Source organism: Tinamus guttatus, unplaced genomic scaffold (genome assembly GCF_059628265.1).
Source record: "Tinamus guttatus ecotype Peru unplaced genomic scaffold, ASM5962826v1 Tinamus_guttatus_pri_ptg000492l, whole genome shotgun sequence".
Taxonomy (NCBI): domain Eukaryota; kingdom Metazoa; phylum Chordata; class Aves; order Tinamiformes; family Tinamidae; genus Tinamus; species Tinamus guttatus.
The window spans coordinates 148,312-172,748 of NW_028289026.1; the positions used below are offsets into that span (position 1 = coordinate 148,312).

Genomic DNA, 24,437 nt, shown 5'->3' on the forward strand with positions numbered 1-24,437 from the left:
AACAAATACAATTATTCCATGAAATAATGTTTCAAGTTTTAGCTAGAACCACCTTTTGCTGTCTAGATTAAAGTCCTAATAGTGTTTCCCATTAACTGAGATATTTCTCATTATCTTCTGGAGACAGAGGAGTCATTAACTGCAGCTATACCCAAGCTGTGCTTCCTACCTGTACTGCAATCACTGATAATGCTGTCACTCCAAAGAAGCAGAGGCAGGCATTTATCAACTCCTCTAATTGCTCTATAAAAGCAAATGTGAACTTTAAGGATGATGAGCTGTAAAAAATCTGTAGTGTACGTGGCTAGGCTTCTTTCAGTCACAGGAGCAGCAGCTGATTGGAAGAATGGCCAAAAAAAAAAAAAAAAAGTATGAAATTTTCTGACTCTACAAAATATAGCCTCTTCTGACTCTACAAAAAACATCCTCTAGGATGAAGTACGTCACTCTTGTACCTCACAACCATAATGTTTGAATTTGCAGTGACTCCAGTAATCCTAGGCAGCCAGCTAAGAAATAGACACCTACATCGTGATTAGATGAGATGAGTCCCACCCTGGACATCCATGTGATGAGGTAACTTCTGGGAGTGTTGCTTTAGGCAAATTATGAAGATCATTTCCTAGAACAGGAGCCCTAGTCAAAGTCAAGACTTCCATTTATTTTAGTGATACCAGGCCAGGCCTAATGGGATAATAAGATAAAACGGGGCAACAGGCTCAAAAAGAAACCAATGCTTTTTTGACCTGGTGACTCTAGTATGACATCAGGTTCGCACACATAATGAAGGAGAGGCCTTCTTAATTCAATTTAAAAGAGATTGTGGCATCCAGTGGTGATGCCTTGTTTCAGTTTCAGGGACACAACTTAATCCTGCTTTCGGATTCAGTTAAAAGTTTCTAGCCTGACAGCAGCTTGCTGGATTTCTGAGTCCAAAGATGCATCTCATGTTCTCTGCCTGTACATTAGCCTTTTGAATTCATATTTAAACTTAAATGTCTAAGTGTGTCAAACACAAGATGTCAGGCAAATTCAACACAGTTCTCTGCACACATATATCTCTGTTCTGGCTCTCACCTCATACCTCAGAAATTGCCATCTGCAGTACAAGACATATTTTCTAAATGCAATTTATAGTTCCCTGGCCATGTTCAGACAACTTCTTTAGAGGTCTCCATCTGTTTTGAAGCTGTAATACAATTGTCTTCCTGCTGCTATCATCATAGTCTTCTCCCCAGCATATTCATAAACTCTCACAGTGTGTCCTTTTTACCCCTGTTTGGAGTTAAATGCTATATTCCATCTTTTTCAGTACAAAAGTACCCCAGTTATCGATGGGTAATTCTGGAGACCACTCAAGCTGGAGGAAAAATAAAGACTAGCTCATTGTAGGATGTGTGGAATTTAGAAGCAGCAGCAACACAATTCAGACAGTCCTTTAAGTTACTAAACGGCAGTAATGTTGAGTCCCAAAAAAGAGAATTGTTCCAACAGCAAAATAATAAAATGGTTGTCCTTTTTTTTCTTGCCAACTACAATGCCAATCCATATAATGGTCCTAAACACTCTATTTAATTTTAAAATTCAACAAAAAAAATGGGTGAAACATTTTAACAATTAGCCTTGCTGCACTGGCATAACCAAGAGTGTATTTCAACCATTTAGATCTGCAGTGTTATTAATGGAGAAAGAAACAACTTGTCTGGCAACTCAACACTGCAAGAAACCAAGGCAAGCTGAAACATGTTTAATGATGACAAAGTAATTAACATTTCTCTGTTTTAAAAAATCCTAAGAAAAATCAATACTTTCTGAAATTTTTGTACTCACTGTAGATACTGCCAATATTAGTACTTTGAAAATTTGGCCTATCTTCAGCTGAAGTCATCTTGTCAGAACAGAACCCGAGCAGCAGCATCACAGGTGTGACTCAGTGAAGGCACTGACTGCAATCCCCAAAACATTATGGACATAATCTCTATGGAGACAAATAAATACTCTTGTGCATAGGACATGAGTGCTAAGGGCTTGCTGAACCCCTTAAGGGGTTCAAGAGTCTGCAAATTCCCAAAAAACCAAGAACACGATTCTCCATGTAGGAAGAGCCTTTAAAGCTACAGGAACACAGCAATTTTCTTAATCTAAGAAGGGCTATGATTTCCTCACAACTTTAAAGGCTTCCAAAATAAACAATATTTTCTCTAGGATTCTTCTAGACTAAGCAATGCTGAACTAAAAGATAAGGCTACAGTAGAGAAAACATAAACCTAATTTCATTGCTACTGTTTTTGTTAGCTGCATCACTGTCTCTATAGCCTCATAACTGAAACATGTTAAGCTCCCCCACTTACACATTGCACAGGGTATATATACAGCCAAGGTATTTTATATAACATATGGGTATATTCTGCAATTGTATGGAGCTGTGAAAATCATACTCTTCTGCCTTTGCACAATACAAAGAGAAATCTCAAGAGTTTTTGGTCAGACAAAAATATTCTTTATGACATTTCTCAAAGGGCAAATATAATTATTAAGATATATTTTTCTTTTTTATCTTCATCTACAGAGATATCTACAATATATTTGGGAACACATGGACTAATCTTTTACATACCACCTTGAATAAATCAATGCCCTCTCTCTCTCATTTGACACTGACTAGAGACTTCTTAGTCATTTAAGTAAGTTTACATTTTTTCCTAAGTTATTTCTAACAAACCACAGTTACATGGCAGGAAGATGAAAGGTTGAGCAAGATTCTCAAGGCTCACGAGTAAAGTCCCTAACAAGGCGCAGCTGATCTACAGACAGACAGACAGACGAAGATATCAACCATGTGTCGAAAATAAACAGTTTCAGTAAATTCTCTCTGGCTGAGGAAGAAGAGAAATAACATGCTGACAGTGTTTAAGGAGTGAGAATGACACTGCCATTTCTCTGGACCTGTGCTAGTCCAGTGACGTGAGTATGTTGTTTATATAGTTCCCTTCTCATGTCTATATGGTGTTCTCACCGTGCTGACCCGACACGAACAGTTTTAAAACCATTTGCTCATGTCAGAAGTGCGATAATATCTAAGGAAGCCAGATCTGTCTGTGAAAGAGCAGCTCTGATAGACAGCAATAAGTGTGTAATAGACACACAAATTTTAGTTAGTATTTATAAACCTTTCCGCTTCTGAAGTACCTCATGGCCAATATTCTCAAAGCAATTTGCTAATATTCATAAATCTCAATGCTCTTTGGAAGTCATTATATAATAAAAATATGAATCAACAGAAGGCCAACAGAAATTTGAATTTGTCCCAAAACATACAGCTTTTTCTAAGACAAGGACTCTTGATTACTTCTACCCTACTGATCATACCATCATACACATACACTAATCTTCTTTCTAGGCAACCTAGCAATTAATATTAGACTTAAAAGCATTAACCTGTAAACAGCTGTTTTGTACATGGAGCTCTATCAACATCAAATTTACAGATAGATAAAGACAGAGTAAATATCCGATTTCCTCCTAGATATCGTGAAGTAGTGTTTTCTTAGTGATAATTACTCATACCATTGCTGCATTCGACATACGCAAACCGAATGCTGTAAATGTTTCTATTTTATCAACTATGATACATGTTTCACGGCATTAAAAGTATCAGGATTATCATATCCCATACAGTATGATATATCTTCTAAGAATACTCAAAAGGATAAAATGAATCAGGATCTATATTGTTTAATGTGTGCAGCAAGTACCAGCATGAAAATTAAAGTCCTGACATTTTCAAATAAAAAAAAAAAATCTACGTAGATCTAGACTTACTGTACAGGAACACTACAGAGAATCAAAATCTAAGGACATACTGAGCACACTGGATGCAGTTTAGGCAAAAAAAGACAGAGGATAAACCTAGTAATACTTTTGGAATTAAAATCTAAGCTTTTGCTTCATTAACACTACCTGAATTTTCTTCGTACTTTTGCAGTCCTCTAGCTGTCATAAATATCAGTTCCTGTGAGTACATCTACAACAAATGTCCATCTGTTTAAATTTTGCTACTGTTGCAATAGCTTTCTGCAGAGTGTAAACACCAAATGTAAAACGATAATTAATGCTACATTTTGGAAAACTTGTAATTTACATAACTGTTTGGCTTTCTCAAATAACAAACTCAGAAAGAGATGACAGCATGTGTTAACAGGTATGTGCATTGCTTACGTACTTTACAAGGCAGTAGCAGGAATATCAATTTTCAGAAGAACAGAGATGGTTACAATAGGAAATAAGAACAGGAAATATCGGCAAGTAGCGACTTTCCATATCACTTTCACTTCAAGCATATAGAGATTCTTTGCTATATTCACTGCATCCTACACTCTGGGAGGTGGAAAGTCACTAATCCAATTTTGACACTAGGAAAAAAATAATGTTTGTTATATTTCAAACAAAAACAACAATTTACAACCATAACTTTTATGCAGAAATAATTCATGGTTAAGAATACAGCTCATGAATATCTTTAGTACTAACTGTTCAAAATGGATTACTGAATGAAATACTTGTCAATATGATAAAGAGTGGAGAACAAGGGCTGAAACGGTGGGTATTTACTATTAGCATTATTTAAATATTTAACTAAGGTTGCTTAGTTGCTTAGTTTGCCTTAACTAAGTTTGTGCCCTGTTCAGAGCACTGATTGAGAAACTATTTTATTTGCTAATCATGAGATAGGCCTATTGTGGTGTTAATACATTTTTACTTGATATGTCACTTTTAATCAGAGGAAGTCTAAAGGCTTCATGAAAATGGACAAACAAACAAGAAACTAAAACTTTCATTATGAACTAAGAATTATTATTCATATATAACCGGGACCTGTATGATTAAATAAGAAATCTGTACAGTTTCAGGAGGAAAATGCTCGAATCTTGCAAAATGCCACAAAGTCAAGGCAGTCAAGACACACACACAGAGCTATGCAAACCAATTGGGCTGGTGAGTCAAGACAAGAGTCTTGGCAGTCAGGAAAAGACCAGAAAGCTCAAGGGTCTGTTCTCCTCCAAGCTGAAAAGTTATGGTAGGCTGCACGATTTGCTTGTTTTTATGTCGGAAATGCACTGCTCTTCCTGGCCTTGATCCTATCTTTCAGGAGGAAAGGAGGAAAATGGACTAAAAGAGAATATAGCGTTAATTAATTCCATTACAGTTAGGTCTTTTCTAACACTGAGAGGAGTAAGCAAGAGAGTATGTTCATTCCTGCTTCAAAGAATAACAGCTGTAGTTATCAATTTCTTTTTCTAATATTTAAAGTAGATTATATTTTAATGATACTATGTATAGACTCAAATGATTATGGATGTTTGTAAACCCAAAAATCATAATTACCAGATTGAAAACAGATGCAGGTCAATGTAATGTACCACTTTATGTAACAATCAATAAAAATGTCAATACAAACAACTACTAAAAGCACCATATGACATTCCAATAGGAAAAAAAAAAAAACCTTCATTTTCTCCTTAGAAGCTTTCCCTCCTTTATCAGCAGATGGCAAGCAAATTACTAGTTCAATCCATATGTCTGTATCTGATAGACAGTGTTTTACAAGTCTGAAATTAGTTTGAAACATTTTGATGTTGGCCAGATTACAGAGGAAAACAGGATAACTTTGCCTATTAATGAAAAGTCGGTTTTGCTGTAACAAATACTTCCACAAGCTACTACCCATCCAGGCTCACTCAGTCACTAATGGAATTTGTACCCAAAGACATAATCTGTGTTTAACAGAGGAACAATTTGTAGTTTCACCCATTCTGTTTTTTGCTGTGCTCTAACATGTCTCCCCTACTCTCCATGAGGTTTACTTAGCGGGGCTGATGAAAGAAATCAAGGCCATGAGAATATGTAGGGGAGGAAGGATGTCAGATCACTAAAGCCATTTATGCGCATGCCAGTAGGCATTCGTGAGAGAACCTGTTGGTGCAAAGACCATTCAGACAAATACACAGCCTCCAACCACGGCAAAGGGCACATGTCTAGGAAAGAAGGCCGTTTAGAAAATTTTGCTTAATCCCTTCCCATCAGGAAGCCTCCATTGAAGATGGACACCACTGCACTGTGAATATATCTGTCCACATACTTTTTTTTTATTTTTGTATTTTTCTTAAAAAAAAAAAAAAAAAAGCTCAAAATCTGGGGAATTTTAACTACTTATATTATTCAAAATTGTGAATCCCACAAATGATTTATCGGTCCAGGAAGAGAAGGGAGAGAAGCAGACCAAGTTAAGTAACACAGGAAAACAGAGCCTGCAGTGAAGCAACAGTGAAGTAATGTTTCCTTGCAACTCACAAAAGCAGGCAAAGAGGGGAAGCAGATCCGTATGGATAAAAATAGCCCACAGAGGGAATCTGGAGGCTTTGACAGGCAGCTAGTGTACCAGACGTATCTGCAGTTGTCAAAAAGAGCTGGGAGCCTGTCAATCCAGGCAGCTGGATGGCACTTCTGTTAACTTCCTGATGCTTACAAAATTCGACTTCTGCGCCAAGAATCGACAGAACTGCCACAGATAAAATATTTCTCAATTTAGCATTTTTCAAAATGCTCTTTCTTCACAACAGTAAAGTACCTGGGGAAATGTTGCACAAAATGGCTTACACTTCATTTGTTGGGAAGGATAACACTGAGAGAGCCTTCAAACAGCTTTAGCAATGATTAGGCCTTCGTTCTGCGCTGTCTATTCATTCATGATACGTTTTAGGAGAAGTTCAGTCTAGAGATCTACACTAATGCCAGCTTGGGACACTAAAGATTAATGGTATATATTCTCCTGAGATATGCACAGTCCATGACCAGATGTGATCAAACCTGAGACTTGCATTAGGAAGAGTCATTTACGAATATGATTTTAGGAGTCATTTTAAGAAGAAACAGTGGACTCCTGATATCATACAAAGGCAATCCAGACTGAGGGATAAGATTTAACAGGCCTCAACTATTTACTTTATTTTTGTAAAAGAAATCCCTAAGCCAGATCTGCTCTGACAGTTATTATGAAGTGCATAGACCTCTACCCTTCAGCTGTCTGGTTGGCTATTAGAAGGCAAGGGCAAGCTGATTAAGTGATGATTAAGTTTACAGACTTTCAGGCATAAAAGAAACTACTTAAAAATCAACCCAGATTTAAAACTTCTGTTAAGCAGAACATAATTTTCTGTAATGGAAAAATCAGTAAAGTTGGAACATACTCTTTGCTTTAAAAATGATTAACATTAGTCCTATAAACCATTTTGCTATGTAATTACAGAAAGACTGCGTGATAGTGGAAAAGCCTGTTAATTTTTCAATTTTCTTTTTATTTGATTCATATTTTTAAAAGAGTAAACAGACTAGTTAGACACATACACACAAAAATATAGGTAGATGCCAAGCTCCTTGTAAGAACCAGAAGCCTTGAAGCCTACAAGATTTTAATCAAGTTTTCCATTAACTCTTCCCACACCTCACATCATGCATTTATAAGAATTTTAAGCAAAATGAAACATTCTGTAGTTCAGTGAAATACATTTTTAAAAAATCAATAATATACCAGCAGGTGCTGTCCTACTTTCAATGTACAGCTTTAGAGATGTTTGTCCTTATGACGAGCTGCAGAGAGGTAAAGCAGATGATCATCATAGTTGAGTCCAATATATTGAAATCTGAAGAAATGGTTTTGTCAAGAAAGCAGCTGACTTGTTTGTTCAAGCAAATTTTGAACAAAGCAAATTTTGTTCAAGCAACTTGTTTGTTCAATTTGTTCAAGCAAATTTTTAAATAGTTCCAGAAAAAATACACTTGAGGTTGAAAACATAGCTGCCATGAAATGTCGAAGAAATATGGCATATATCTCAGTATATTCTCTTCTGTTTTGAGAGCTTAATGCCATGAACATTAAAGCAGTTACTATCAGAAGAAAACTCATAAATATGCAGAGATGTTATTCTCTATATGTCTTATAAAGGGGATAATAGTGGTATATTAAGTTTTGCTTTGATTCTAAAGTTTTCACCTTGCGGTGTCTGCCTTACAGCTTTAGTCATGTACAGACTAGAGCAGCAAGAGCTTTGAAGTGCCCAACTTCCAGTGAAGTTTCTAACACTTTTTAATAACTCTGAAGAGGTTTGTAGGTGATTTACTCTAATTTCAGGGTAAGCTCAGAAACTCACCCAAACACCAAAAGATACCATTGCTTTGTGAAAGAATGAAAGTCATTTGAACACAGTAACGCTTTGGAGGTGGGGGAGAGGGGAAGCAGCAGGAAAATACTTTGGCAACATGACCAAGTGAAACTTAAAATAGGGTGTCTATAAATTATGAAATCCAGAACTTCAAGGGAAACAAGACAGAGTTTGGTAGAGATGAGTTTCATTTTTGCAACCAGTAAGTATAGCTTTGCATTCACAGACGATTTTTTATAATTGTAATGAAGCAGCTGTGATCAAAATCTATTTGTAGCATCATAATAAATTTGCCCCCTACCTACTAAAATTAGTTCTAAGCATCCAAAATTCCTATTTGAACATCTGACTGAACAAAACAGGCATTTTTCCATGCCAAAAAATGGAGGAAATAAACCTAAAATATGCCATTTTCTCACCAGAAATTGTAGGCTCCCAGAATAACATGTGAATTAAAACCCCTTTCAAGCGTGTTTGCATCTCTCCTCATTCCCATTCATAACAAATTCCTTGACAAATGTTCTGATTATTTCTCTTTTTTTTTCCTTGTTTTTTTATTTAAACCTAATTTTCAAATCACAGACTGTCTTGCGAGGAGAAGCAGCCGATACTGCAACCCATCTGAAAACGGAGGGGGTGGAATTTCACTCTCAGCAAGCGCTGGAGGCAACTTGACATGATTAAAGACTGCAGCTGAAGACATTGTTAAAGACGTCTTCCCATAAGTGAAAATGTGTAGCTTGCCACTAAACACATCAGAGGCACACAAACCAAATTGAGGTCAACACAAATACCCTTTTCCAAAAAAGTTCCTGCTTTCTGTTCTTTTCAGCCTGAAGGAGAAAGGAACAACTTTAACAAAGCTTAGATTTGAATCCATTGCCTATTTTCTATTTCTCTGGTATTTCTGCAAGATGCTATTTCTCTGGTATTTCTGCAAGATGCTAATGCCCAGTAAAGTTAACGAGTAATATTGATTTAGGATGGCCGTGGATCTGGCTGTTCATGCTTGATGTTCTATGAAAGGCCTTGATTTGGCTCTTAAGGAGGAATCAGATTGACAAGGTAACACTTATTTAATGAACTTGTTGTTTAAACAAGCTGGAGGGTTCCAAAAAATCATTGGTTTTCTAGAGAATTTCATTTGATTACCAAAGAAAAACCCCAAAATATGCAATATTAAAAAAAGATGAAGAAGAAGAGAAGGGAAAAGAAGGGAAAAAAAGTTCCTCATACTACAGTATTTTGATGTTCAATTTTTCATAAACATTGCTGTAGAAGAAAAAAAAAAGTTCTAATTAATTATTTTTTTAAAAAAAGTTCCGAAAGCCAGGGAGAGCAACATAGGGCTTTCATTCATACGCTATATTTTTATACTATGTTATACTATATAGAATAGTCTAAGAATAACATTTGCAAAAATCAGGCAGCATAGGAATACACAACCTTAGCAAAGCTTTCAAGTTTTCATTTCAAGGTTAGCGACCTCTCGTTTATTGCAAAGGGCTGTACGGCCTAAGCTGCCACTAAGCCACTTCCTTCAGAAACCTGCTACTGCACTCAGAGCAAAAAGGAAAATTGTCCTTATTCCTTCTCCTGTCTCTGCAAAAATGAGGCTCAGTCTGAACCTATCGTTTTAACTGAACTTTAAATAAACAATGTATCATATAGTGTGGAATACATATATTTATGTACATACATTTCATGTTGTTTTCTCACTTAAAATTTTCTTCACAAAGGCAACACAGCTTATAAGATTCCCAAAAATGCATAAAGCTACTAGAAAAATGCTTAGAAAAACAACAACAGAACAATTCCGCCATTATAAGACTTTGTTTTAAAAACAGAAATTGGTATGAGAAGTAAATGAATTATATTAGGCAGGAAATTGTTCACTAAATCAACTGCACTACAGTACAGATCTTAAAATTGAGACCACTTCCAAGGTAGCTTATGCATATTTTGAGGAGTGCTAAGATCACACAAAAAAGTGCCATTAAACCATTTGCCTATTTCATGTATAGATTTCTGTTTCCGCACACAGCTGTTCATATAATAGAACTATTTTCCATAATTGTCATTTTTAATTGGGAGTATTAATCCCTAGATACATCTATGGAAAAATCACAGAACACGTGTGTGCACTGTTTGTTCACAAATCTGTTTTTAACTCTTTATCATTTTGAACTTGCTTGTATGTGCAGAGTATCTGGATTCCTTCAAATCAATTATAATTATGGTGATCCATTCTGAGTCCAATAAATTAAACTTTCATTTGCTGTCTACTATAATATCCTTCCGCTGGACAAATGTATTAATTGTGTCTTTCATAACCAAAGTGCTTGTGTCTGAAACCCAACACAGCAAGCAGCTCCACACATCCCCATGTTGGAGATACCTTCACACCATTTTTTGCTGCTCAACACCATGCTCCTTGAGGCAAAAAGAGAATTATGAACAACCCTTGCCTGCATCCAGCTATGAAATTTAATTTTCCATTGAAAATCTGCAAGTTAGCAGGAAGTTTTACCCTCGGACATGAATGTGCATTTCCTAAAAACTTGGCAGAATTTATCCATTTCTAAAAACAACTTAAGCTCCCACCTCGCTGTAAGAGAGTCATTGCAGCATCATCTGATGCTAGGTACTGGTAGGAATACAGAACTATGTAGCTGTATTTTTATTCAATGTTCAACATCAAGCTTCCTAGAGTGTCAAACTCTAGCGAAGCTCAGCCCATTTTGGAAAGGAGCCAGCCCGGCGCAGTCGACACGCTGGGCAATGGGGATGGCCAGGGCTCGCAGAAGGGACGGGCGTCTCGCCAGGGCCGGGGACGGAGCCCCCGCGGACGCACCGGGATGCCGGGCATGGGAGCGCCAGAAACTCCTCCCGCGTTGGGCAGTTGGTGTTTTAGTCAGTCACTTTCTCGCCCTATCTGATCGCTCTGCCGTGCTGAGTCCTGAAAAACATTCGATTTCTTGAAGGTTCGTTGCAGTAGTTACTAAAAGGAGACAAGTATATGTTTGTTTCCCAACTCCTTGGAAATTGATTTTGTCTCCATTTGCAACCCCTTCACCAGCACAGGGATGTTACCCAGCTTGCTGCTGCGTAGGAAACACACAACCTCAAAACCGTTTCTAATCGAATAGGATTCACTATTTTGCCTGTTTTGCCACTTTCCTTGCTGGACGGTTATTTCAGCTTTCCAGGATGCAGTCACAGTTAGTCATATCTAAAAAGTACCCCCCCTCCTCACCGCACACACATGGTGTCTTGTGGAAACAGGTGCTTCTAAAAAACTGAAAGACTTTGGCAGCTCTTTGACCTGACATAGCTCTGTGCATTAGTAAGACACAGCGCCTGCTGCGTTCCCCTGAGTTAATTAGAGGACCCGTATGGCAATGAATGGCCTTGACTATAAATACTTCCTGAAAGATCTCTAACAGAGTCAGAGGAAATGGGAAAAAAATGAGATGCAGCTACACAGAAAGTATTTCAGATGTTTATTCTTTAAAAAGCTGCTTTTTCTTTCTTCTTTCCCCTAAAGTGGCCTGCAGTATCCTAGATCTTCACCCACCTAAATATGCATGATACGATTGCATGCCTTTGAATTTAATGCTGTAGATCGCCATTAAAATGCTGCTAACCAAGGGGGTGGCAAAGCACACAAAAACCTTCAGTCCACCACACTGCAGTGAGCACAGGCAAACTACATTTTAGCCAAGCCTCATGCCACTGCCACTGCTAAGAAAATATTTTGTGTACTTGAACCTGCTGCTATTGCTTCTTGTGCTACTATTAAAGGCAGCAGCAATATCAACATCAGAGAGCAGCAGGTTTTACCTCAAAGGTATGTCATCCAGCTGGCCAAGAATTTAGTGTTTATAAACACAGGAGAAATATTTTGGAAATCACAAAGGCCGGTTCGGCATTCCCACTGCACTGCAGGAGGCTGGCAGCTAACACTTTGGAAAACAGGAGCCAATATTTTATCATGGAAAATAGTAATTCAGTACTAGAGAAAATTGCTGATATTTACTGCACTGATAAATCAATTGATAATAAATCAATTACATCTATTTTTATCGATATCTCCTTATATATTTATTACCTATTTTTAAGTAAACTCCATTAATCAGCCACATAGGCGAATGCAAAATAAAGAAGAGAGAATAACTTTTCCTGATTTCCTCTCTCTCCTAAATTTGAAGATATATAGCTCTAGAGAGAAATGCAAAGGTCAGAAATGCAAATACCACAGCTGAAACCTAACTCTTGTTACAGTACATGGAAATTTTCTTGAAAAACCCTGATTTCCTGTAAACAGTCCAATCACGCATGGTGCAAAACATTCACAGTTTAAATGCAGAGCTAATTTCATCCTTCACCCCTCATATAAAATGCCTGTGGCACATGTTAATATAACTTCAATTACACATGCAAATAGTAGCCTGAAATCTGTCTTTGATAAAAATACACCAATATCTTTGCAATTGTCAAAGCCCTCCCTCTTTCTCTCTGACAGGATACATTTCCCCTTGTTTTATATAAATTATGATTAATTCACAGGCATCTTTATATTCCTTTCAGGCACATGCAGTGCTGTAGGACACACTCATCGGTGGTATCCTGCCTCTGTACTGGCTACGTTATAATGTGTTTGCCCATAGCTTTAGGCTGACTAGGCCTGCATACAGATCTGAGGGCTCAGGCTGGAATTCCAAATTTTGTGGAAAACCTACTACCGCGTCCACACATAACAAAACCAGACACTTCATTTAAAATCAGTTTAGCAAAAAGTTCCTGCTGTCCAGGATCAGCATTGTCAAAGCATTTGAACAATCTGCCTGGTTCAGAGTCTGCTGGCTGCCAATGTGCTACCCCCCTCAAAAAAAAAGAGAACATTTTTGCATCTGAATAGACTTTCCAGTATCAACAAATCTTCAAACTATAAAATCAGCTACTCTGAGGAAAAGCAGAAATAATGTCTACATTGTACCATGCTGAGGTACATTTTTTTTGTAATTCCCATTTGCAAAACACACAGATTTGCTGTAAGTACATCTGCTGGAAACATTTTAATAAGAAAAATAAATGAAAGCTCCTCACAGAAGTGTAACAAGCCCCTGAGAAGGATTCCGTTACACACACACAGCTTGCAACCTCTCACTGCGGGGAAAAGGGGCGCCCGCTGCCTATGCGTGAGCGCGTGAGCACACATACACATAGTTCAACCGTTACCATTGCAGTGTCTCCACCAACTGAAAGGTGTTTTAGCCATGCAGAAGAAATAAAAATCTTATCCTAATGATAGCCATGAATAACCTACTGTTGCACACAGACTGGGGAAGGAGCATGTGCATCAGGCATTGAAGGAAAACAAGAAAGCAGCACAAAAACAGCTTACAGAACATACAAAGCTGAAAAGCACTTGAAATAATTTACCAAAGTTTACTATTCTCCAGAATTCATAACAGAATTATGTGAGCAATTGTAGATTGTCATTCTTCCCCTAGTTTATCTGTATGCTCTTTGATATTTTATTAAAATGCTAATAACTGCTATGATAAACTCAGGTTCTAGAAAACTGACTTGCAATATTAATCTCTCTATATACGAAAAAGGTGTGAAAAACACTATCTCCTCTTGCCCTCCCCCCAGACATCATAATAAGAGATCTTAAAAAGGAAATCTACATGTTATTACTGCAACCGTTTAAATCATTACAAAGCATTCTTAATAAATAGAAGCACTCTATAAATACTGAATATATAGTACGAGCAAAGAGATGTGTTAGAGGCTTTCAGTCCATTTCTAACACTGTTTATCCACTGAGTGTCTACAGTAATTTTATTACAGGTTTTGTTTCCTAGACACCAGTTGTCCTGGGATACAGTATTTTGCAAGAGAATTCATTATATGACTCCAGAAGTGAGTATTAATCCTGTGCTTGATTTTTTTTTTTTGTAAGGCCTAGTTTTTAGCATAAGGTTAGCTATTTCTACTAGTTTTATTCACATTAGGAAGATACATTTCTCCCAAAACCATGTAATCCTGTGAGAGTCACTTAATAGTAAGGACTCTTTTTTTTCACACATATATACATACATACATATATATATGTGTGTGTTTGTATATTTATCAGAGGATTACAAATTAACCTTTTTTCCAGAATGATTTTTTTTTCCTGAATAATTGCAAATTTGGTCTAGGACAAGTGAGATACAAAGCATAAAAAGCTCCCCGTTACTTCGTCTTCGTACTTAGCGACTCAAGTATTACATCTAATTATTCGGTCCACAAAAAACTAGATCAAGAATAAAATAAAGGCATTAAGTCTCTATGATCCTTTTCACTGATCCACAGGAATATCCATCTATTTGAAGATAAGAAATAATACCAAAGTACTTCATATTTCTGAAAATCCTCCAAGTGATCAAAATACTGAAACTACTTGAAATACTTGAAAACAAACATATTAGCATTTTCATATATGAACATTAAAAGCATATCCAAACTTATTTTAAAGAAGGGCATAAAAAGCAGCCACGACACTATTGTTTTTCCCATTCATCAATGGCTAAAAAGGATAAGCAGTAAAATGAAACCATTGTATATATAAAGTTTTTATGCTCCCAACAATGAAGCAAACTGAGATCTTTATAAAGCCAATTCTTCATACTATCCAGTGCCTCTGCAGATTTTTGTTCACTTGTTTTTATTTTATTTTTTTTTGTTTCTGTAACAGAAATTTTTCAAATAATTGATGACATTTACTTATGTTCTGATATCCCAAAATAAAATGGCTCCTCTGGTCAATATGTCTACAAACTGCCAAGAGACACTACAGAAAGTGAGTGGGGTACAACCGGTGCTGTATGTGCAGAATGAATTCCACTGCTAGTCAGGTATACGTACCTATATATTTGCATATCTTTTAACAGAGGAGAAAGATATAAAACTAGCATGCAAGCACATACACAGATTTGCAGTAGGAAACTTAGCATCCCATGACCATTTTTCATACAGCTAAAAGCATTAGTAACTCTCCATGGCCTATAAGGCACAAAGGTCTGTGGTCCCCTTAAATTGCTTGTAGACTTTAAGGGGTAGAGACGTATTTTATACTTAGAATGATTTTAACATTTTTAACATTGCAGACTTCATTCAAGAAGCGCTCATGACATTTATATATGTATTCAGAGGGAGATTTACATAGGCATAATCTTAGCAGACCATGGAATAAAACACTTATCTCGACTTTTGCATTCTTCTGACGTGTTCACACTTACAATAATGGATGTTATGGTTATATACGTTTTTATGAAAGATGATAAAGAAAATAGCTGATCATGACCTCCAATCTACCTAAGTTTGCCTGCTAACTGAACATTACTGTAACAGCTTCCTAACAGTTCAGATGGGAAGCAGCCCCTTGAAAAATACATGGATGACTCGAACAGAAAAACGCTTGTTTTTCTACTTGTTCCTCTGAATTTAAGAGCTCTTCTAACCTCAGGTTTCCCTACAGTGGAAAAACATACCTTAAGTGAAGCAGAAGATCTTCATATATGGCCTTTTTTTTCTTATCCCCCCCACCCCCTTCCAAAAAAAACAAAAAAAGAATAGGAATTATTTGGTACAATTAATATTCTGTCTTTCTTACAACCCAATTTCCTTCCTTTTCTCTTTTTTTTTGTGCTTCCAAGGCAACCAGACAAGTGTCAAAATGTATATGTAATTATGGTGCTTTGCAAAAAAAAAAAAAAAGGTTACTTTTTATTAATATTTGACTCAGGTTTCATATTCTTAGATATTTAATAATGTGAAATCTTGCTTAAGTGTGAACTGTCACACTACCTCAAAATTTAGGAGGTGATTAGTTGTTTTAATATAACAGATGTGCAGCCTTCTGGGGTCTAAACCTTCTTTCTTCAAATGCATCATCAACCTGCGCAATTAGCAGGAATGATTAAACAAAATTCAATCAGAGCTAAATAGCAAAAGCAAAAGCACTTGCTTACTAATAGTGCATCAATATATGCAATGTTTTATGCAAACACTTTTGAACATTTACCTGCCAATTTAGCCCTAGTAGCTTGAATCTTTGAGTTTTCCTCCTTTTTTTTTCTTTTTTTCGCCCCCCTCCAAGCATGGAAAAAACCCATCACGCTGGAACTGGGAAAATGGCTTGCATGCTTATTAAACGCAACATTGCAAAAAGGAGAAGATGAGAGCTTCCTACCCGTAACAGGGACTGGGATTCATCCTTGGACTTGCTGTCGCCGGATCCCGGGTACTGCTGCGGGAGCTGCCCAGTCTTCTCCGCCGCTCCGGTCGCCACCGCCGGCAGGAAGCCCTTGCTCTCCACAGCCAGGCCGTACATGGGCCGTGCCAGGTGGGCAGCTTCCACGTTCGGACTATCCCGCAGAGGCTTTGGCTGCTCTTGCCCCACGGACACTGGGGTCAACAAGCCTAAACTCGTTTGCGTGTATGACGGGCTCCCCCTCAACATGTCCGTTCCTCTCCAGGACACGCCGCGAAGATCATCGCCGGGGCTCTCAGCCCAACCTTTGTCCTTCAGCACTTCCTTCTCTTCTATCTTCTCCCTCTTCACTATGCTGTCAGAGAGGGGCTCCCCTAGCTTGGAGTCCGGATTAATGAGACTGTAGACCTTGAGGTCGATTTTTGGCTCCTCCTTGATGGACGAAACGCCGTGGCCATCCTCCCCGTTGGCCGTGGTGACGTCCATCTCCTGACAGTGCACAGTGTTGAAGTGCTCGAGTAGTGACTGAGTGTCAACAGCCGTGAAGCTGCACTGACGGCATTTGTAGCAGTTATGTACTCTCCTGCAAGAACACGAGGAGCACATTAATGTTAAGAGTCTCCCCTCACCCTTCCCTCTCAGTAATTTTACCTACCAAGATGCATAAGCAAAAGGAAAAAAGCCTGGATTTACAATATGATTCACTCTAAATAAACAACGCAGATATACTTTGTTATCTTCTACAATACATACAGAAAAAATCCTGCTAGTACAACTGTGTTTCTTTCCCCCCATGCTTTGCAACAACCTCCTATTGTTTATTACTGCGCCGCTTCCTCATTCAGAATTCCATACAATTTTCACCAGGATTCTGTACTATTCTTCATTCTCAGTTTGCAGCAATACACTTTTCACTTTTTGTTGTGGTATACGCACTGAAGTAATTTATTTTTTTCCAACAAAAATTAAATACAACAGGATATATTTCTTTGTGTAAAAACACTTCATATAGTTTATATCTATGTTAGGAAGTTGAAATACTTATAAGATTGCTTTGCTTTCCACCAATTACAAATATACTTGGCTGTACAAAGATTGCTTTGCTTTCCACCAATTACAAATATACTCGGGTGACAAAGATAAATTCACATGGACCTCTAGCTAACTTAGAGATAAGCACACACCAGAGCATCAAAAGATTCATGCAAGAAACACCACTTATTTGCTCTCTGCAGACATTTTAATACAACTGTACAGGATGCTGCTCTGAAGGAAAAGCAAAGTAGCCAGCTGCTGACATAGCAAGCTGCATTTTCATGACAAATATAGAAGCATTTGGATGAAGCACGACAGGCAAAAGAACAACCGAGCTGTGATAGAGCTTGCAAAAACCTGTGCAAGAGCGTGGAACAACATGTCTTCCCATTCCCTTTCGGAAAGCCTAAGTAAAGTGCTGCCTTACTAAATTATGTAAAGCATATGTCGCTACATTAGAACAACATGTTACCCATTTGCTGTACCTATTGTAGGAGCAGTGCACATTTTACAAGCTTTGCAATGCTATTGGGAATAACTGGTTATAGCGCAGAAGTGGTTCAAGGCCGCGCTCAGGGCCTTGCACCACCGCGGAGGGAAACGCGGTGCTGTCCCTTCCACAGGAACACGCCAAACCAAAAAACAAGCCTTGAGTACCCATCCACACAGGACAAAACTCATACAAGAAATCAGTTACTGCCAGGACAACCCTGACTGTTTGGAATAATTCTCCGGAGGCCAAATCTGAGTCTCCACAAAGTCAATGGCAAAGCTCCCGCTGACTTCAGTAAGAGTGGGATTTGGCTTTCGGTGCATCTGTGCAACTGGAATGATACACAAAATGTCCCTTCTTAACTGTGAGAGTTTAGCAGGGACAACTTGCCAAACTTAGCAGAAAAGCCTTGTCTTCCTTCTTGCCTTTTGTTGGAAAAACAAACCATATGTTATTTACATTGTCTGATTTTTCTGCAGTTGTGTCAGTATGCAGACATGAGCGCACACTCAAATTCAAGCCTCCTAACCCTTGTGTAATATCAGCTTTCTTTTTGTCATCCCCAGTATTTATGTTCATTTTAAGGGACTAGATGGTCTCGTTCAGTTACACAAAAAATACAGCCAGCTATTCTCCATGTAGCCTTATGGCAACAAAACCTGCTTGTGGGAGAGAAAGCTGTGGGTTAAAATCCTGTTCTGGCTGGGTTCCTTCCTTTCTTTTTTTTATTCTACAATAGCTTTTTATTAAAATCAGCTTGTCTCTCAATGCGACACTAATATATTCTCTCTTGCAGCTTAATTCTTTTTCTAAACCCAACTTAATTCTCTTCTGAACCAAAAAAAAAAGGGAGAGTGCTATCTGATCAAAACCATTTTGCAAAGACAAAAAGCCAAGTTATAAAGAGGGTCAGCCATATAGAGGTGGGATATCATCAGGGAAGTCCAAGTTAGACAGGGGCTAGTTATCTTAAAAGCCAAGTTAAACAAGACACCATTTGGGGCTAATGGTTCAACCCCACACACTCCCTATGTGAAAGTTTATCAATCCTTTGGGAGACTACTTAGCCCTAAGTGTCTCTTGTTTAACTTGGCTATTTGAATGGCTAACCCCCTTTTCTAACTTGGCTCACATCAACAGATATCACACCTTCAAACAGCTGATCTTTTTCTGCCTAACATGCCTCTTTTTTATGTTTTTTTTTTTTTTTTGGCATGCTGGCTAAATGTTTTTGATCAGGAGTTGCATGTACCACACGGATTAGGCTACATAAAAATGTGGAGTATTATATAGAGAGTCTTAACTCCAGCACAAAATAGCTTTATTATTTTAAATGTTTATTATTTTATGAATAAAATTTATTTTATTCATAATTTATTAATCAACTTTTCTTATTTTGTTTGAGGAATTGAGATAGGAATTCCCATCATGTGGAAAAGACTAGCACTGATTTAGATGCGTAGTAACAGCATAGGCTTCTTGTTTGGGTCAAGTACTTTTCTTGTATGCAACAAAAGTAATCCTTGATGTTAATGCTACAGATTTTCCTGTTTCACACAGGTTTGTTCTGTATCTATCCAAAAGCTCAAAGACCAACCTAATGTTTAGAACTGGCCAATATAAGTCATAATTTCAAATCTAAAAAAGTAGGTTGTTTCAGAAAATAGTAATAATCTCCTATCAATGAAGTTAAAAAAAATATATTATTTTTCCCCTAATAAGATAAAAATAACCATGCTTTCATCTCTGATTTTTTCATTCCAACTCGACTGCAATCAAAGGATAAGTTGGCGATGTTTTATTCCTTTTTATACAGAATTTTAATCTACTACCTATTTCTAAAGGTCCAAATTCCACGTATGTACAAAACTCTCCAGGGCTAAACAACCGACTTTTAAAACTTCCAGTTTGCACAACACACAATAAGCACTCTCGTGCATTACTTCACAGATAGATACAGTTTGGCTACACCATGGTTATATCCTCTGAAACACTGAGCTCTTCAAGATGTAATACACTATACTGATGCATCCAGGTTCAAATGGGAGGTATTTGAGGAAAATCGCAAGGAACTTTCTCCCTTTTATGACCTTGCTGATATATGATTCAAGCAAGCTAGCAGCAAGTTCAAGTCATAAATTCACATCATCCTTAATACTGTTTTAGGAAGGCAATGTCATACCAGTCATTGATGTCATTTGGTATTATTATTATCGCTGCAAAATAAATCAAAGACCTGATTATTTGTGGACATTAAAACATTTATGACCCAATCACAAGATTAAATGTCAAAGCATTCTGGCCAAACCTTTGCTGGTTTGCTATGTTCTGACACCTTTATAAAATCCCGTTGTTATTTATTTGTACAGAAACGTACTTAAGTGATGTAAGACATAAGGATTTTGTCTTGCAAAATCTTGAAGTTGGAGAGATTAGATGTCTTTTTTGATGGATTTGATATTCTTCACTTGAGATTTCTAATAGGCTGCAATATTCTTGACGCTAGCCAGTTGTTAATTAAGTCTTGTTGACATCTAACGAGTCTGAAGAATTACAAAACGTCATCCTCTACAAAACAAGTTATTAAAAAAAAAATGAAGACATTCCTATGCTTTAGGGCACAGAAAATCTTCCGGCTACAGGTACGGCTGTCATATTGATACACTTCCTTTTTTTTCTTTTTTTTTGTATTTGCATAATTCTGTTATGAATATAATGCTTACTAATACTTCTCATGGAAACACATGCTTGTAAGATAGCGTGCTTTTGGGACATCTGCTACATGAGAAAACAAAAAACAATATTTAGGAGAAAAGAGCAAGAGTGAAGCAAGGAAGGTGTGAGGAGAACAGAAAGGTCCTTGCAACAGCAAGACACCTTCACCACAAGCTGCGTATTTACAAATCTGACTGGCTGACCCAGTTGCAGTGCACTTAGTGTGTTTTGACTCCCTGACTGGAAATTAAGCCCCTTTTCTAAGTGAAAAATTTTGTTTAATTCTTCTGCAAGTGACCCACATGCAAATATTGTCATCTACATTTTCAAAATAATTTCTGTTTCTTACAGAAAGCCTACCACAACTGCCAAAGGCTGCATTACATTTGTGACTCTTTCTATTTTTCTTTTTATGTTTTGCAATTGTTTGATGAATAACACAGTCATTACCCCACCTCTTTTTGGAACATTGTTTGGAGCATTTTTCCACATATCATTTTTTAATTTTCACTGGCACTGACCAAATGCTTTCTATCAAGGTCTTTTTTGACAAATGAAGATTTTCATTAAACATTATAATTTTTCCAAATATGAAAAAATGTATTATTTGCTCGCATCTTAGCAAAACGCTGAAATAAAAACATTCTTCTGCAAAAAGCCCCTTTCAGTTTTAATTAAAAACATGACATTTTAAAAATTTATAATCTCTGGAGTGAGCTATCCAAAGTGCAAAATCTCCTCAATTAGTCAGTAGGATTTTTCTTTAAATTACAAGTGTTGGCGTCTTCCAGTTCATCAGAATAACAGACAGCTTTGAAGAAAAACTAAACTTCACCGTGGACATAAAGAACACCTGATTTTTCAAAGGTATAAAGGCAAATGAGCAGTAGCAGAATTAGTAGAAAATTAGTAGGCCAATAAACCTTCTGGGGATTTATTTGAGTTTAAATACAAGAAAGCTCAAGTGCAATGTCATTCATTAACTTCCAGTTTAAACGAATAGCTCTCAAATAATCATGTCAGGAAAATTCTGAATGAGCATTAAAGGTTAGTGTACATTTCTGTAGGCAGAAAGCTTGAAAAGTATTTCTTTTTTAAATTCTAATAGTATACCAAATACAGATAGAGTATTTCCAAATATTACTAAATACAGGTACAGTATTTCTGAAAGGGAACGACAGTGGAGAAAATTTATTTTAACTAACAGAGAAATCGAAATTGCGGATGTAGAGCCAAAGTGGAAAAAAAAAAGTTCACTGCTCATGTGTATGACAAAAAAAAAAGAAAGTAATCAAAAATTCAGAAAAAAAATACATGGACTCAAATCTGTATCAAATCTGTAAGTGGCAACAAAAGCAAGCTCTGACACTGACAGATTTTTCAAGGGTAAATTTGAATATGTGAATGGCAGAAACACTTCCTGCCGCTACATTAATGCTTAATGTCGTGTTTGCCATTCGGACATGTTCAGCTCCTCCCAATATCACTGGCAGCACACATTTTGGGATCCCTCTTCCATTACAATAGGAGAATGGAGAATAAAACGATCATAGATCTGTGCTTGCAGTTTGATAGTCTGCATGTATTTGTAAGTACACACATGTGTACACACACACACACACACATATAATTTAGAACACATTAGAAATATGTAATGATGTGGCACAGCAGTTTTATTGGGATAAACTCTGCGTGATAAAGGCATAGAGAAGGCCAGGTAGGATGTGAACTGACTAGTTCCCCACCAGGATGTTTCTATGTGCTATAACCCCAAAATACTACTACTACTACCAAATTTCTGCTTTTTTAAAAATATGAACTACTCTATATCCTTATTTCATAGTATAAAAAAAAAAAAGGAAAGGAAATGCTTAACTTATGAAGGTATAACTGCTCTAAAAACAAAAAGGACTAATTAATAACAAAAATAGCAACTCTAATGCCAGAAGAGTCTTTCTTTCCCTATACTTCAGTTTGACATATTGAGAACTATAGAACATGTTGGCATAGAAAAGGAAAACTTTCTAAAGTGTTTGCTATGACAAAGCAACTACCAAAAATTCAACAACTTCTGCAGTTTCAAAGACTGTGTACAATGGGGGAAAAAAACAGGAGCACACAAGAAGAAAAGAAAACTCAAAATAAAAGGCAGAGGGAAGCACCAAGGTAGGATGGGGAAAGCAGGTGGCAGTTGTGGGGATTATGTACTTTGCTTTAATTACACAGTATCCTCAGAGCACTCACTAATATGCTAGCCTGAAAGTTTAAAAATATGTCATCCAGGTGTCTTAAACAGAATAGCTTACTTTTAGAAAAACAAGCTTAGCTCCAAATGCTTAAATGCATCTCCTGCTTTTCAAAGCGCATCCCACATAGCAGTTCCCTTTGACAACTATGATTGCTGTTGGGTGCTAAGCACTTTGAAAAGAAGCTACTCCTATAAGATATCTAACTTATGGCACTTAGCTTTGAATCTTGTGGCTTCTTCTTTTCTTGGAGAAAAAGGATTTTAAATAGGCTTGCTTGTTAAAACTTAAATTACCAGCTGCAGTGAAATAAAAGTGTTTTTCAGTCAAGGAGCCATTTCAATCTTCCAGTTATTTAACCACTAAAAAAAGATCGTGCCATGCCCCAGCGGCGGACAAAGTGCTGCCTATGGAGTTCTACAGCCTCGCTCAAAGCTGCTGTAATAATGCTTGGAACTTAGATACCACTTTTCATCTTCAAAGCAGTTTACAAACATTAACTAATTAATCCGCACAACATCCCTGAGGCCCACTTGGATCAAAAATGGGGCACTGCATGCTGGGACCTGAATCCTCCGTGGGCTCTAGCTCCAAATTAAAGATGAGCAATCTCTTTTTGTTTCTTCCCTTTTTTTTTTCTTTTTTAAATAGACTCCTGATACAATGCCAATGCAGCCCTCTGTTGGGCAACATTTGGATGCCCCCAGCTTTAATCTCTATTAAAGTATCATGCCCCAGTCTGCCTTTGTTAATTTTGGATGTCTTGGAATCTATTAAACGTGGCAGAGTTTCTTGTGCTTTTAACAAAGCTCCAGCTTTGAAAATGCATCTTCTTTTGTCTTCATGCTAGCTGGCTTCCATGCAAAGATCTTTCAGATGAGATAGATACTGAGTTTTCCGTCGTTGTTGACGCATTAGTCTTAACTATTAACATATTCAGCATGATTTTCTAATATTTAACATTGCTTTTGCAGCACTACATAACTGTTGCTCTTCACCAGCTCCAAGAGCCAGATCCTCCTCTGATGTAAACTGGACTGCCAGTTTACAACAGCAAAGGAACTGACCCAAAAAGTTTAACAGGGAGTTGGCTGCCATCATTACATTGTGTCAGACTGAGTCAGGAGACTGGCTTAGTCCACCTCCAAATAGGAACATTAGCATTTAAAATAAATAGAATGACACTGTGAAGCAGCAACACAAAAATAATCATCTGCAAAAGGATCTCGGGGGGTGACATCAGCAGACAAAAGAGTGTCTGCTCCCAGTGTGAAACCAACACCAAAACAGCAGTGGAATGCTCTTAAACTAATTATTGCATTGCTGGACTTGGGCATGGAAAATACTACAAAAAGGTAGTACATTGAAGAACTGTTACAGAGCATGAAAGGATTCATAGTCTGTCCTGGAAAGTGAGCCATTTGTGTTTCCCCCATGAATGAAGATGCCAGCTTTCTGGTTAA

The 24,437-nt window shown here is 37.3% G+C and overlaps 1 protein-coding gene across 2 annotated transcripts in view; it reads right to left on the minus strand.

The window, feature by feature from the left end:
* TRPS1 (transcriptional repressor GATA binding 1) overlaps positions 1-24,437 on the minus strand; it is a 165,043-nt gene that overhangs the window by 126,901 nt on the left and 13,705 nt on the right. For both annotated transcript variants that reach the window (XM_088533291.1, XM_010220306.2), the window contains one exon: positions 16,465-17,068. In XM_088533291.1, the coding sequence (XP_088389417.1) occupies positions 16,465-17,068 (604 nt within the window). The remainder of the gene's footprint in view (positions 1-16,464; positions 17,069-24,437) is intronic.